Source organism: Salminus brasiliensis, chromosome 17, assembly GCF_030463535.1.
Source record: "Salminus brasiliensis chromosome 17, fSalBra1.hap2, whole genome shotgun sequence".
NCBI classification, from domain to species: domain Eukaryota; kingdom Metazoa; phylum Chordata; class Actinopteri; order Characiformes; family Bryconidae; genus Salminus; species Salminus brasiliensis.
The window spans coordinates 4,746,914-4,763,819 of NC_132894.1; the positions used below are offsets into that span (position 1 = coordinate 4,746,914).

Genomic DNA, 16,906 nt, shown 5'->3' on the forward strand with positions numbered 1-16,906 from the left:
TTTCTTTATTCTTGCAGTACGTTGCTGCGTTGGAGGAGATGCTGGTGGCGCTGAGGAAGAGTCCGAGGTCCGGCTTCATTACAGCACAAAACACTCCGATGTTTCACTGTTGTGGGTGAAGCCTGGTCTGATTTCCTTGTTTATTTCTTCTCCCAGCAAACCTTCTGCTGAGATGTTGACTGACTACACCCGTAAGTGGATTTCCTCAAAGGCCTCATAGAGGCAGAGAAACTGGTAAATTTTAAAATAACAGTGGAATATTATATGGAATATTACAGTAATGCATAGTAAACGACGATGATGATGATGATGATGATAATTGTCTCCTGTAGTCTTCAGCAACAGAGAAAGCTTTAGCCAATCAGTTTCTGGCCCCTGGCCGGACGCCTACAATCTCCACAGAGCGAATGCCGCCTCTAAGACGGTCCACATGCAGAGTAAAGCACGCTGCACAGGGGAAATGCGCTCGAGCTGCTGGGCACGGTAAAGACACTTAGATCTGCTCTCCGACCTTCAGATATTTAATATACAGCGTTGATCCAGATTGGGGATGACTGATCAATATATGTTGTTGCTTTGTCACACAGGCTTCCTCAAGTGCTGGTAGGTTCTATTTTATATTTTATACTAAAATGATAAGTTGTTATTGTGTGTGTGTGTGTGTGTGTGTGTGTGTGTGATATATATTATTGGCATCATAATGCCATCTGTGGAGCTGTGGAAATATGTTCTGGTGCTCCCATCCAATACTGAGTTGGGGATGATGAGGTGGAGTGGTGATCATCAAACACCCTGACCTCATTAACGCCCTTGATGCTGAATGCAATCATATCCTCACAGCAGTGCTCCTCCAAACTCTAGTAGAAAGTCTTCATCCTGGACAGTAGAGACAGTTACTCCAACAAAAGCAGAATAAAGTTTTTAATACCCTTGATGTCAGAAGAAGCAATGGATCAGCAGGTGTCCCAATACTTTTGTCCATATTGTGTGTGTGTGTGTGTGTGTGTGTGTGTGTGTGTGTGTGTGTGTGTGTGTGTGTATGTGTGTATGTGTGTGTGTGTGTGTGTATGGTGTGTGTATGTGTGTGTATGTGTGTGTATGTGTGTGTATGTGTGTGTGTGTGTGTGTGTGTGTGTATTTAGTATGATAGAACATGGTAGAAATGTGTCATTGATTTGTCATCAGCAGGTTCATCTGATACAGAACTCAGACACAGAAGGTGAGAATCTAATTCTAACTTTATTAATAAAAATTATATAAAATGATATAAAAATACTACAAAAATACTTTATATAGATGTGATTCGTTTAGAATCTCTCTCTCCTGCTCCTCTTTTTTAATTGTTCTTCTATCCTGTTTTCCTCCAGCCGGAGCATCCCTGTAGATGAGCGCCAGAGTGCGGCAGAGTTGGACGCAGTGCTGCAGCATCACAACAGTCTGCAGGAGAAACTGGCCGAGGACATGCTGAACCTCGCACGCAACCTCAAAAACAACACCCTCGCCGCCCAGAACATCATCAAACAGGACAACCAGGTCAGCCTCAGCCTCGTGCAGTGAAGCAGGGATCAGCCGTCGGCTGCAGGGACTGTTCCACAGTTGAGGGATGTTGATGCCTGTGAGGTGGAGTGAAGTCCCTGTAACACAGGCCTGCTTTTATGGAAAGGTCACAGAAATACTGTAGGACACTGTAGGATAGGCAGAGTCAGAGAGAGCACAACTGGCCTTGCTCTCTCAGGGGTGGGCTAATGAACCCCCCACCCCACCCCCTGGCAGTTCAAAAAGAGGCGCTGGCTGACTTCACATGTGTTGGAGGAGCCGTGTGGTAGTCTTCACCCTCTTGGTGTTGGGGGAGTTTGCCTGGACAGGGGAGTGGGTAATTGGCCTTCTACATTGGAAAGAAAATGGGGTCAGATCCATCCGTCTGAAGTGGGACGTTTGTCAAAGCAAGATTTTCTCTTTTTTTGTTTTCCTCTCAGTCCTGACTTGTGTGTCAGCTGTAAAGTATTTCCTTTGGGAGGAGCTTAGAGACATAGTTCAAAGGGCCAAGCACAGGAGTCTGGCAGGAATCAGATTTGCTTTCTGGTTCACATCCTGACAGACAGTGTGATTCTAATCATATGAAACCTCACTTTGCAGCTGTGTCGGCTCACTGCTGACTCATTTGTTTACTGCCTCCAGTTGACTGAGGAGTTTTACTATTAGTGCCTGTGGTGGCTGGATGTGACCACAAGGTGGCAGTCATGCATTTCTCACCAGCCTGTGTCTGAAAGAAGAGAACCTGGCTGTTTTCTTAAGTATTTTATCAGAGATGTCGAGTGTCAAGAAATAAAGGCTGCAGTAGAAGTATCTTTCCAAAAACAGCCAAAAGTTTGTGGACACCCCTTTTTGATTGAAGTCCACCCAATTCTGACACTAGCATACAAATGCATACACCACTGGCCAGGCATCTGCTAGAGGGTATAAAGGCTCCTAGCATCGGACTGTGGGGTGATGGTGCTCCATCGAATATCTTGGGAGTGAGCAGGAGGGGTGGAGTTGATCATCTAACTTCTCACAAGTACCTGATCAAACTGGTGCTGTTGTGGCTAAATGCAGTCAAATCATCCTCACAGCAAACTTCAAACATGTGGTGTAAAGCCTTTCCAGAAGAGTTGAAGCTGTTGCTGCAGTAATGGGGGACAAACTATTTCCCAATTTATACCCTTGATTTTAGAAGAAACATTGGAGGAGTAGGTGTCCACAAACTTTTGGCTAAAAAAAAAATGTAATAGGGTTCTTTCTCTCGTAACAATAGTCAAACCCTTGTTGGTGCTGCATGCTGTAGAACTGTTTAATAAAGGTTTTGCACCAAATTAGAGAACCCGTTAACCAGGCAATATGGTTCCTTAAGTCCATATAGAAGCATTCACAAGTATTTTACTAAAGAACGCTTGAAGATCATCAAACTAACTGCTGAGGTCCGTTAGTGTTGATTTTTATTATCATCTCTGTTGTTGTTACAGACTCTGACTCAGTCCATGAGGCAGGCCGACGTGAACTTCGAGAAGCTGAAGCTGGAGTCGGAGCGTCTGGAGCAGCACGCGAAAAAATCCGTCAACTGGTTTTTCTGGCTGATGCTCATTTTAGTCTCCTTCACCTTCATCAGCATGATCCTGTTTATTCGCCTTTTCCCCAGACTCAGATGATGCCGCGTGCAGGCGTGGGTATCAGGGGATACGTCCGACTCGAACAGCAGGTTTAGCGAGCAGATGCCACTGAGGGATTAGACTGGTTGGAAGTAGGGCTGCACGATACGGACAGAGCGACAGACCGCGATGACATCACTACACAGTCCAGTTCTCACATAACTGAAGCAGTGACCAGTCAGTTAGATTGATCTGCTTTATTCTAACTGAAATAATTCACTTATGTTGAAGCACATGAACACCTCGATTCATCAGAACGCCCACAGAAGCTCATCCAGAGCCGTGATTGGTCAGGATGCTCACAGCACACAATAAAAACACTCTTGGTCAGAGGGTTCATTTACATTTTGCAGTATTGTAAAGGCCAGTAGTTCATCGCTGGTTAAGGAAAGAAATCCATGCATCTGTGTTTTGGTATATCGTCTCTGTCACGCAAAAGCCTCATATCTCCAGAATGGCAGCTTTACAGGAGCATGAAAACAACCTTAACTTTTAATGTTAAAGATTTTATTAAGTAGTAACACATCTGCCAGATTCACGTTACAACAAAATTGGAGACACAAGGTTTTTGCATGGCAGTGCCGATATATTTAAACCCCTTAAATACTCATATAGGACTGATGTTAGTCTGTAATTTCTCCAAATTATTGAATAGCTACTAACACCTCGTTTACACCTGATCACTTCACGTGAGTCGGATCTGGATCGTATCCTGATTAGATTTTAGCCACATGCGTTTACATTGGCTGCCAAATGCATCTTAAATTACTCAGACTGAAATCTGATCTCTGTGTGGGATGGAATATGCAATTATGCCTGGTGTTTTGGTTGTACTGGAAGGGATTGTGGTTGTCTAATGAGTGTTGGGGAGACTGATGCTTGAACAAGTGGCTCTAATGCGTCTCAGACCTCCTCCTGACGTGGTTTGAGTGATCGGTTCGTATGTGGTGTAAATGAGTCTTGAGTGTGTTTACACTTGACTTGACCTTATCCAGACATAATCCTGATCCTTTAGACGCATGATATGATCAGGTGTGAACAAGATACACATATAAAACATTCACTTCAGATCGGACCCTAAGATCAGACCCTTAGATTGGATGAATATTAATGTAATGAGATTTTTGGACGTATTTTATTGATCCATTAATCATAGAAAATACTGCAGCTCATTTTGAGGTTACCTTAAATGAGGTTAAAGAGATTAGAAAGCAGTTGAGATATTGTGTGACCTTAGTTGAGAGAGTTGACTGTGGAGGTTTCCTATGCAGCCCTATAGCCTTAATCTCACACAGCATCTGGCTAACACCTCACTGTACAGCGGCTAGCAGCTAACAGCTAACGAGGCAGCACTGAGCAGTACTGCACATAACCAATACGCTAATCCAGTTCCTTCATCTTCATCACCTGGTTTATTAACTCTCAGACTGTTTCCATTATACGGTTTAGCATCTGTAAGGTGAAGGAACGCTTCAGTCCACAGTGCTAATGTTGCAAACAGTGGCTCATATCTATCAGGCCTGTTAGAGTAAGAACACTGACATCAGATCAGGTCCCGGTCGTCCATACTACTATTCAGTGCTCTATAAAAAACCGCCTGAGATGATCCCAGATCAGCATTCTTACTCTAGGTTTGATAGATCAGTGTTGATGAGTGGGGTTAGCATCGTGAAAAAGGACGTCATCTTCACTGGTGGCTAGGCCTGCGTTCAGCGTTTAGCGACGTTAGCATGTATGTCTGTGAGAGCTCGTGGTTTAGGTGCCTGATTTTCTGTCTTAAAGCCCATTAGCGTCCTGATTGGTGTCGAAAGTCAGACATGGAGCATTTTTTATCCTTTTAAGTGATTTCTCTAAACGTGGTTCTGCAGGTTCTTACTCCAGGGATCCCGTTAAGCATTGCATGTGTCGCTAGTTGTAGTATCAGACCTACATTTCATACTTGTCGTCCTTTATTTTGAGTTTGTTGCCTTTTTCTTAGTTTTCTTCGTTATAGACAGCTTAACTAAAAGGACAAAGGTATTGGGACACACCTCTTAAATCTGTTAAATTCATTGAATTCAGGTGTTTTAAAAGTTCCATTGCTACATATATATAAAATCAAGCCCCTAGCCCTGCAGTCTGCCTTTCCTGCACACACCAGTGAAAGAGTGGGAGGTTCTGAAGAGCTCACTGAACTCCAGCGTGGTTCTGTATGTAATAGGAGACACCGCTGCACCAACAACAACGACAAGTCAGCTGGTGAAATTTAGACCTTCCCTCCTAGATCTTCCTCCATCAGCTGTGAGTGGTGTTATTATTGAACAGTGGAAGCGTTTAGGAGAAACCACAGAGAGCAGCTCAGTGTCCACAGAGTGTCAGACCATGTAAAGTTACAGAGCGGGGTCAGAGCCGAGTGCTGAGCTCAGCTGACTCAATAACTGCAGAGCTACAGACCTGCTGCTGTTAGAGCTTAGAGCAAAGGGGGACCAGCTCCATTGAATGGGACGTCATAAAAACTCCTATAGGTGTAATGTGGAGGTGTTCCAATACTTTTATCCATATAGTGAATAAGGCCATTCACTTTATAACATTATCCTCAATCAATAATCAGTAGTCTTTACGCTGATCAGCCATAACATATGAATAACGCTGATTATCTGGTTCTAGTGGCGGCTGTTAAGGCGTTGGATATATTAGGCAACAAGTTAACAGTCTTAAGTTAACTGTTTGAAGCAGGAAAAATGGTCAAGCGTAAGGATCTGAGCCAGATTATGAGGGCTAGACAACTGGGTCAGAGCCTAAAGAGGTTCTGTGGGGTGTTCCCGGCATGCAGTGGTCAGTACCTACCATAAGTGGTCCAAGGAAGGAAAACCGGTGAACCAGCGGGATTGGCTGATTGTTGTATATTCAACCCTGGCTTCTAAATGTAAGAGATTTTATTGGTGGGAAGTTCAGACAGACATGTGGAAAGTGATCAATAAAGATATAGATGGACCTGTAATTCTGTTTGGATTGAGGACAGCTGATTGTGCAGAACTGAGCTGAATTAATCTGAGGGACTTTCTGCATATTGCCGCCATTAATTCACATCCATGTTTCATATTTGGATGGTTTTCGTCTAAATCCAATCCTCAGTTTGAGATGTAACCTAACAGCACTCTGCACAACCTGTTATTGTGTGTATTATTGTTAAATTGAGGTTCGGCTTTAGGCTTTAAAAGGTAACGATCAGGAACACGTTTTCCGTAACCATATAACCTCAGTTAATATTAATGCCCTGAATAGCATGTTACTGTAGGCTGGAAACACCCTGGAGGTCCGCCTGCTCTCTACACTCTTAAAAATAAAGGTTCTTGATTAGTTTTTGGCTTCAACGTTAAGTTTTAAAAGGCAGATATCCTATATAATGGTTGGTTGGTTTTCCGTTGCTACAGTGAGCTGCACTATTTATGTGGTTTCATGCACCAAAAACAGTCATAATCAATTTATACATGATCATTTTCCAACTTTACGTAAAATTAAGCTGGCTGTTTTATGTCACTGTGCCTTTAAATCAACACTATGTAGCATTTTTACCTTATCGCGCCTCTGTTGTTGTTGTCTAACACGGTATCATAAGTCGTATCTGTGTCTTACTGAACCTCCTAAGTCCACAGAGTTTCTTTACCTTTCATGGACGGTTCTCTGTCTCTTAGCTTGTCCATAAATGCATGTGTAAAGTGTGTCCAAGCTCAAAGCTTGAATTACACTTCTTGACTGTAGGGGGAGCCCAGGAGCAAGAAATGGCAATTCCCGCATAACGCTGGTTTAAGGCTGATTATGCAAATGACCCCTGTTACTATTATCTGCCTCCTAATTGTGCATCACTCAAAAAGCAGCCCATGCTGAAACACCTCTTATAACTTCAGTGTGAATGGGTGGAGTTAAGCTGCTATAGGCTAATTAGCCAGGAATTCAGTAACAGCTGATGCTGGTTTTTGTGAATTAAATTACATTAAATTACATGAAAAAATAGTGAATTAAGCGTGAAGTAAAACAGGCTGTTTTTGCAGCTGAGTTATTATTATATATGGACCAAGAAAACATGGTTATTTAAGAAAAATGAGCAAACTTTACTTATATACAGGTCCTAATCAAGCTTTCAACGCTGGCACAGCTCATTTACATATATACTGCATTAGACAACCCCCCGCTGAATGCTTCTTCTATGGCATCACTCCAAAGAACCCTTTTTGCCACCTTTATTTTTAAGAGTGCGCTGGAAGGTCCAGGCAGGCCTGTCTGGGCTTGCTGTTGGAGCTGCTCTGCTGGCCAGCTGGAGGTCAGCATTCAGAGACGCAGCAGGGAGTATTTTTGATCCTCTTGAGTGCGCGAAGCATGGAGAAGGTCGATAGGAACCCAGCTGCTTCACCCTGAGGGAAACGTACCTGCTTTTAGCTTCTTGAGCGCTATCAGGCTATCAAAGGCTGTACACACATACGGATGTTTATGTCAAGTGCAACACAAATCTGTTCCTAAATATGGATCTGTAACTGTATTCACAGCCATACTTTAATAAAATCAAAATAATAAGACAAGTATACACACAGCGTCCGCCTTACTCTAAACATCATGGGCCAGCGGTGGGGCAGTGCTTAGAGCTATTGGTGACAGGGTTGCGGGTTCGATGCCTAGACTTGGAAAGCCGCCACTATTGGGCCCTTGAGCAAGCCTGCCCACCACTCCGGGCATGTGTGCTCACTGTCACTGTGTGTATGTGTGTGTGTTCACTGCACAGATGGGTTAAAGACGGAGGCCAAATTCCTTCTGTGTCCAACACTAATGGTGAATATTGTCTTGTTGGTGGAAATCAAATTTATTAGTATAGCTAATAACTGTTGTCACAAAGCAGCTTTACATAATCAGTAATTAAGAAAAAGACATGAAGGATCAAGGACCCCCAGTGAGCAGCCAAAGACCACAGTGGCAAGGAAAAACTCCCTCAGAGCTGAAGGAAGAACCTTGGGAGGAACCAAGACTCACAAGGGGGACCCGACCCGTCCTCCTCTGATCAGAACTATTTATAAATTATTGATAAAAATGACCAAACCAGATACAACAGACAGTTAATAGTGGTGATATTAATAGTGACAGATAGTTACGAGTCCATCTAGGTTTAACATGGTCATTAAACAGGTAGCAGTGGTAGGAGGGTGTGCCGCTGGTCTGCTATGGGTGGTGGTGGGTGGGGGGCCTGATGGTCGGACTGGCAGGTGGCAGGTGGTCTGACGCAGGAAGAGGGGACCTCAGCGGGCAATCTTCCAGCAGGTCGGGCTGGGTGGCCATTTAAACTGGACAAAAGCTGGACATTTGATTGTTGACCCCTGGCTGAATATGAATGGGAGTTCCTGTAGCGCTCAACATGGCATCTTATCGCGGATAAAGTCCTGCCCTTCAACACAATGAGCCAATCAGCTTAGTGGTTACGCTGCAGGAGGAGGAACGACCCCCAGGCCACGCCCCACATGTGGAAAAAGCCAGAACAACCTGAGAAACAAAAACTCAAAACTAGCCGAAGTATCCATGAGGTTTTTGTCAGGTTTTATCTAAGACAAGTGTGAGGCCGTCGTTAGGTTAGGGAAGTATAATATTAATAATATATATTTTTTAAAATATCAATTGTTCTTATGTGAAAATTTAAGAAGAAAAATCTGAACCTTTTTTTTTTTTTACATTACATCAATATTCTCCTACAACATAGATGCATTCATACTAATCCACCCCCACAACGTTCCCATCCCCCCTACACCCACTTAGTGTCAAAAGTATGCGTAAAAAATAAAATAAAAAATAAATAAATAAATAAAGTAATAGCAACAGTAAAATAATAATAATAATAATAATAATAATACTCATACAGTCCTGGATTTGAAGTACACAAGAAATTGTAATATTGAAATATGTAATATTGAAAATAGTATTTATTATTATTTTCTGTAAATTAAATAATATTTTTTTATGGGGGGACACAGGAAGACACTTATTTTATACGTAGAAAAAATGTGAGGTTCAGCCGATTTCCACCTAATACTAATGCATTTGTAGTGGTAAGTTAGTGCTTGCTTAATAAATCTAAGGTTCACCCCTATCTTTTCTAGACTCATCTCTTAGTAAGATAAGACTTGGTAAGTGAGGTGAGAAATCTTTCTTAATAATTTTCTTTAAGATTATCAATTTATCCTAACTTTTATCTTAAGCATGAAGTTAAGAAAAAAAAGAACGCCTCTCTTTAGACACTTCAGTGAATCCGACCCTGGTCTCATATAGAAATACCCGCTGAGAGACGTGCCTACAGGACTGTGTTATTGACTCCACTGTTCTTAAACATGCTAACCCTGCTTCCCTTCCCTCTTTGCTGAGCTGAGCTGAGAGCCCTGCTCTCATGTACAGCTGCTTCATTTTAATAACATTTAAATAAAGCTGCAAGGCTGCAGTTTAACCCGTAGGCCTGTGGCTCACTGTATCTACACCATCTAATGATCTAATATTTCTCATTATTGCATTGTTGTATTGTTATACTCTTATTAAATGTTCTCTATACATGGTTCTTGGCTTGGATATATGGGTCTAGGTGATTCTTTAGATTCTTTAGTGAACCAAAAGTGGCTCTTCTATCACATTTGTGGATAAAGGGGTCATGATAGTATGCAAATTTACTTTACCACGATTTAGATGATAAGTCATTCAGGGTTGTTTGGCCTGGAATGGTCAGAATTACTGCCAGCGGAGGTGAATAGGTGAGCTTTGAGAGGCCTTGAGCTTTAAATGTAGTTTTAATTATATCTAAGGTGGAGGGATACATACAGGCCGGTAAAATAGTCCCAACAGAATTAGATTTGTTCAGCTCTGCGTTACATATTGATGACGATCGCTGGTGGTTTTGGACAGTGAATAAATGTAAAGTAAAATTAATTATTAATTATTGAATTCGGCAGCAAACATATTTTGAAATGACATTTTTCGCTTCAGCCACTCGTGATAAATCAGCGCACGGAAACAGGGATTTCTGTTGGAGCCCAAAGAAAGCCTGCTGTTGACCAGCCTGACCGGCTCTCTTGTGTCGAGGTCAGGGCATGCTGGGGGTTTTAATTTCTCACAGACTGATTGTTTCAGCTAACAGGATTGGAGAAATGTTAGCTAGCCGCTCTGCTAGCAGCCAGACACAGCAGGTGCAGCCGAGTTCCTGGAAATGGCTCGGGTACACAGTGATTAAGATATGCTGAAGGAAAAACACAAAAGGCTACAAACACAGCAAAAACACGTCAAGGCCGACATGCTTCTAGCGCTTTCCGTCAGTCAAAGAGAAACATCTCCCACCATAGCGCTGTAACCCCTCAGCCTGTAACGACTGGCGACTTTAAGGCTGCTTAGTTTCTCCCTTACCGAGGCTCTAATTAATTAAACACCCCAAACTCTTAAAGGGGGATTTCACTAAGGGTTGGACGATTCTGCATAATTACCGTGTTAAGATGTGAACAACGTCAATCAGAGTGGGTTTGGTGTGAAACGCTCCGTTCTAGAGAAACTTACCCAGTCAGATTTGTTCACAGTGGTGGTGAATGGAACCAGACGTCTGAAAAGTTTAATGTCTCTAAAGACTCCCTCACAGAAACAGCTATTACACCAAATGGTTATGAATACACAGCCTGAAGACTAAAACACTAATTTTACGATAGTTAAAAAGTGAAAATATTTTGGCCTTAAATTATATTTTTATAAAATTCCAATCATGGTGGAGGGATACATGCAGGGCGTTGTTTGTCAAAATAGTCCCAAAAACTTTTTCCACTTGTTTACCATCATCAGCATTACATATTACACTTGTGTAGGTTCACTGGTGGGCTTGGATAGTAAATAAAACGGCTGTATATGTGTGTAGTTGTATTTTTGTATTCATGGTGGCGCCTGGTTCCATTCACCACTACTGTAATGAAATCTAAGCAGGTATGTTTCTCTACAAAGGAACGTTTTACACCAAACTCGACTCTGGATGACTGTTTACATCTCCAACCCTAAATTATGGAGAATTTTGAATAATCAGTGAGGTTCCCCTTTAAACATGGTGTGTATGGCAAAATGAGCCAAAATGAGCCAAAAAGGGGCCAAAAGGGGCCAAAAGGGTTCCTTATGGACCAATTTTGATTTCCTATTTATTCAAGAACCAAATGTTGTTAACTGGCATCACTCCAGATAACCCTTAATGCCACTTTTATATAGAGTGTAGAGTGGCCACTTTTATTGGAAACATCTACCATGTTGCTGAATTCTGTAGATTAGTGTCCTTACAGACCTTACAGGGCGTAACAGGGCAATGGGACCACCACAGGGCCGCCACTGACCAGCTTCCGCACAGCAGTGACACTCGCTTGGTAGTGTGTGTGGTGCAGCTGGGAGCTGTTGCTGGGGTTTTCACTCCCTGTATGAAGGCCTGCATTACGTCTGAAGGAGGACGTGCCACTCAGGGCCTTTTCCCCTCTGCAAGGTCGGCTTTAACGTCAGCCGCTTTGTTCACCCTTGAGAATCAGAGGAACGACAAGGTCGAAAAATAACTGATGGAAAAATAAGAAAATCAAATATTCAAGGCCTCCTGGCAGCTCGGCTCAGCCTGGGGATATGACTTGTTTCCTGACTGCTTTTCAAACAGAAACGCTGTAGTGCAAAAGTTTTTGGACAGTGACTCTGTGTTTGTGTTAGTATAATTATTTCTGAACTCAGTTCAGTTTATGAGATTAAAGTGCAGACCCCCCCCCCACCACCACCACCACCCCACCCTGACAAATATCTGCTACTGTGAATATTTAACTGTGTATAAAATGTCCAAATGTTTGTGGACACCCCTTCTTATGAATGCATTTAGCTACTAGGTTGCAGTCATTGCACATTCAAATACACAGACACACACACACACAGCTTGTCTAGTCCCTGTAGAGAAGTACTGCCAATAGAATAGGACCTTCTGGAGCAGATAAACATTGTGAACCTATTGGCACCATGCTGCGTAATGCCAGGCGTGGGCTAGAAGGGTATAAAGCCCCCCAGCATTGAGATGAGATGAGTTGAGGATGGGGTGGGGTGGGGTGGTGTTCATTTGACCTCCTGATGTCTCTAAGGGCTCTTGTCGCTGAATGCAATCAAATCTATTGGCACCATGGCTAATGCCAGGCCATCTATTTTCTGATAGATCCGTTATTAGGAATCGTCCAGTGCCTGTTAAAGGGATCTGCTGTGCTTAGAATGGACCACCATCCCAATAATATCTGGACAACAGGGGTCAGAAATTGACCTGTGAAGGATGGAGTGCAGTAAGAGATGGAGCTGCAGGCTGTAACTGTACACCTGTATTGTAAACCCGAGGTGTGTAAGCGAGGGGGCGGTCCTGCAGAATCACAGTGTGCTTTGCTTGACCCTTCGTGTGTTTGTTTTATTTCTGCTGCGTCACGCTGTGTGTGAGGTGTGCTTATTAAACAGCGTAGCTGACCTTTATGACCATCATGAGACCCTGTTCTTCCGTCACGACCACGTTCAGTGAGAATGCAGCTGTGATACAGAACATAAAGAAACTGTCCATTCAGCTGTGGGGTCTGAGAGCAGTCGCTGGGTGCATGGACAGCATCTGAGAAGCCCCTCTGTGCTCAGTCAGGTATGGAAGGCAGCAGTAATGTGATTAGCAGATATGATGCTGGATCAGTGGCTGTGGGACAGGCAGAGTGTGGGATGAGGATTGTGTTATTGTCTAATCACAGATTTACTCCAGCCGAGATGTTCCCTGTGTCTGGAGCTCAGAGTTCTCGGAGATTAAACGCTCCAAACTTGGCCCACTGCCCTTCTTACCACCTTCACACAGGTGTGTGTGTGTGTGCATTATTCTCTCAGCGGGGGTCTCTGTCTTCTTTTTCTATACCCAATCCTACCACCAAGACAAATTCTGTCATCATTATTAATATTTCATTTAAACAGGAAACCCTGGCAGGAGTGTCTGGGTTGATCTAAGCAGCATACAGCACACATATGATCTGCAGTACATACAGTATATTATATAACATGATATACATATATTATTATATCAATTATATATAAATATTGTTCCTCCAGATATTCTTTTAAAAATACCAACAGGCTTCCATACCTACTGAGACTGACTGTACACAGTAATTAACATATGAGTTAGCAGGGTGTAATGTCTCAAATGAGGCAGCACATGAATCCAGCACTTGATTCAGTAAGCAGTGACTCACAGAACCTGATTCAGCATCTGCAGACAAACCACAGCTGACCTCCCGCTGACGGTAAGTGTAAAGAAATGATGTGCCTAACTTGCTTAAACGGCACCTAAAAGATTTGTCTGTCTGTCTGTCTGTCTGTCTGTCTGCCAATCTATCTATCTATCTATCTATCTGTCTGTCTGTCTATCTGTATATCTGTCTCTCTATATGTCTATCTATCTATATATCTGTCTGTCTATCTATCTATCTGTCTGTCTGTCTGTCTATCTATATATCTGTCTGTCTGTCTATCTTTTAATCTATTTATCTGTCTGTCTATCTGTCTGTGTATCTGTCTGTCTATTTATCTGTCTGTGTATCTGTCTGTCTGTTTAGCTATCTATCTATCTGTCTGTCTATATGTGTATCTGTCTATCTATCTATCTATCTATCTATCTATCTGTCTGTCTGTCTATCTATCTGTCTGTCTGTCTGTCTATCTATCTATCTATCTATCTATCTGTCTATCTATCTATCAATCTATCTGTCTGTCTGTCTATCTATCTATCTATCTATCTGTCTGTCTGTCTGTCTATCTATATATCTGTCTGTCAATCTATCTGTCTGTCTGTCTATCTATCTATCTATCTGTCTGTCTGTCTATCTATCTATCTATCTATCTATCTATCTATCTATCTATCTGTCTGTCTGTCTGTCTATCTATCTATCTATCTATCTATCTGTCTATCTATATATCTGTCTGTCAATCTATCTGTCTGTCTGTCTATCTATCTATCTATCTGTCTATCTATCTATATATCTGTCTGTCAATCTATCTGTCTGTCTGTCTATCTATCTATCTATCTATCTGTCTATCTATCTATCTATCTGTCTGTCAATCTATTTGTCTGTCTGTCTATCTATCTATCTATCTATCTATCTATCTATCTGTCTGTCTATATGTCTATCTATCTATCTATCTATCTATCTATCTATCTATCTATCTGTGTCTGTCTATCTATCTATCTATCTATCTGTCTATCTATCTATATATCTGTCTGTCAATCTATCTGTCTGTCTGTCTATCTATCTATCTGTCTGTCTGTCTGTCTATCTATATATCTGTCTGTCTGTCTATCTTTTAATCTATTTATCTGTCTGTCTGTCTATCTGTCTGTTTAGCTATCTATCTATCTGTCTGTCTGTCTGTCTGTCTATCTGTGTATCTGTCTGTCTATCTGTCTATCTATCTATCTATCTATCTGTCTGTCTGTCTGTCTATCTTTTAATCTGTCTGTCTGTCTGTCACACCTGTTTCCTCAGTAAGGGTTATATAAGGGTTGCACTGAACAGTAAAGAAGTCTTCATTCTGTTCCCTACAGTAGTGTCCTACATAGTCCCCTCGTTTCTTCTGCGTAGGGCCCAGTTCTCAGAGCGCCATTTGGAGCGCGGCCTGTGTGTGTGTGTGTGTGTGTGTGTGTGTGTGTGTGTGTGTGTGTGAGAGAAACAGAGAGTTTCCCAGGCTCCATCCTCCTGATCCGTTCCTGTGCTGCGGGCTCCAGTCCGGGTTTTGCGGCTCGCTGCGCCCCAGCTGACTGCAGGAGTTGTTTACTGGAGAGAGAGAGAGAGAGAGAGAGAGAGAGAGAGAGAGAGAGAGAGAGAGAGAGAGAGAGAGAGACAGAGAGAGAGAGAGAGAGAGACAGAGAGAGAGAGAGAGAGAGAGAGAGAGAGGCAGGCAGGCAGGCAGAGGCAGCAGTAGCAGCAGCACGACGCTCACGGACGGCTACGCGGCGGGGTCATATTCAGCGAGTCGGGACGGCTAGAAGTTGGTCCGGACCTTCGTTTCGGGCCTGTTTTGGGCAGCGGAGCGGTCGCGGGCCGTGTGCGCGCGCCTTTACTGGGTCTGTTGGAGGAGCTGGAGTCTCCAGCGCGGCGCTCTGAGCACACACACACACACACACACACACACACAGAGCACTGCGCTGCACTGTTTCAACACGAGCAAGGAAAACACACTTTGCTGAGCCCGGAGACGCCACACACACACACACACACACACACACACGGCTCTGAGCGGATTTAGGGAGCACCCTCTGCTCCTGCCTCTTCTCCCCAAGACGGGATCCAGCGTGTTTCCAGGAGCTCGAGACGACCTGTGGATTAATCCAGAGCACTCGGACTGAGCGCGTGGAGCTGTTTGGGAGTTTGGGGCCAAAATATAGTGAATAATAAGCGCTGGGGTGTGAGGGGAAGTGCGCGCGAGCTGACCCGGGGGTTAATCTGGGAGGGGTGGGGGGGGTGTTGGTGTGTTTTCTCGGATCTCTGAGCCTTAAAGTGTCTTTTGGGCCGTGCAGGCCTCCGCTCCTTCACCCCCAACTGCCCAGCCAGCACTCTGGGACATAACACCCCCCACACCCCCACCCCACACCCACACCCCACACCCCCACGTGTGCGTGCAGCAGCACGATGAGCAGCATCCGTTTATTCTGCGCCAGAATACAGGACCATGTTATTTAACGGGGGGTCTCGCGCTTCTCCACGCTGAGGAAAACCAAAAACAACAAGCACCAGGACCACGCTGCGCGTGCGTGCGTGCGTGCGTGCGTGCTTGCTTGTGTTTTGGAGGGGTGCTGAACTCTTCCCCCTGACTTTACTGTCCGCTGCTTTTCTCTGCACGCGCGTTGTGTTTTGCCGTTGAACGCGTGCACGCCGCCGCGAGAGCCTGTAACGCATAGCGGAGCGGCGAGCTGATCGGGAGGGAGTGATGGGGCGCGCGGATCCGGCGGCGCTGCTGCTGCTGTGGGTGGCGGCCGCGCTCGTGCTCTTCCACTGCGGGACCGGAGAGAGTGAGTGCAGGACATTTTATACTACCTGTCTGTCTGTGTCCCTGTCTGTCTGTCTGTGTCCCTGTCTGTCTGTGTCCCTGTCTGTCTGTGTCCCTGTCTGTCTGTCTGTGTCCCTGTCTGTCTGTCTGTGTCCCTGTCTGTCTGTGTCCCTGTCCTGATTGGGCTTGGTTTCTATGCAATACTTTCAAAACAGTCGCACGTGCTTAATAAACATGCACTATAAAGAGTGTAAAATATGTATAAAGTATAAATGCAGTTTATATTAATATATAAAATCAATCAACAAAACGTATCTGGAACTAAATATTAGAATATTATTTATAATTTGCATTAAAATTCATTAAAAAAAGTGTGTATATATGCATGTCCAAATGTTTGTGGACACCCCTCCTAATGAATGCATTCATCTGTTTATAAGTTGCACCCATTGCTGACACACACAGGGCTCGTCTAGTCCCTGTAGAGAAGTGCTGCCAATAGAATAGGACTCTCTGGAGCAGATCAGCAAACATGAGCCTGTGGGCACCATGCTGCCTAATACTGCCAGGTGTGGGCTAGAGGAGGGGTATAAAGCCCCCCCGGCTTTGAGCTGTGGAGCAGTGGAACGGCAGTGTTGTCTGGAATGGTGGTTGGTGCTCATTGGGGGTGAGGTAAG

General features: G+C 43.8%; 2 protein-coding genes across 2 annotated transcripts in view; both read left to right on the forward strand.

Moving 5' to 3' along the window:
- The window catches only part of use1 (unconventional SNARE in the ER 1 homolog (S. cerevisiae)), a 10,556-nt gene extending 2,810 nt beyond the window's left edge, over positions 1 to 7,746 (forward strand). The window contains 10 exon segments of the mRNA XM_072660914.1: positions 18 to 67; positions 157 to 194; positions 197 to 234; positions 333 to 411; positions 414 to 464; positions 467 to 483; positions 588 to 603; positions 1,189 to 1,219; positions 1,368 to 1,533; positions 3,003 to 7,746. Coding sequence (XP_072517015.1) covers positions 18 to 67; positions 157 to 194; positions 197 to 234; positions 333 to 411; positions 414 to 464; positions 467 to 483; positions 588 to 603; positions 1,189 to 1,219; positions 1,368 to 1,533; positions 3,003 to 3,185 — 669 coding nt within the window. The 3' untranslated portion in view covers positions 3,186 to 7,746.
- A 7,316-nt stretch (positions 7,747 to 15,062) lies between these two features.
- The window catches only part of insrb (insulin receptor b), a 99,602-nt gene continuing 97,758 nt past the window's right edge, over positions 15,063 to 16,906 (forward strand). The window contains exon 1 of the mRNA XM_072660716.1: positions 15,063 to 16,251. Coding sequence (XP_072516817.1) covers positions 16,170 to 16,251 — 82 coding nt within the window. The 5' untranslated portion in view covers positions 15,063 to 16,169. The remainder of the gene's footprint in view (positions 16,252 to 16,906) is intronic.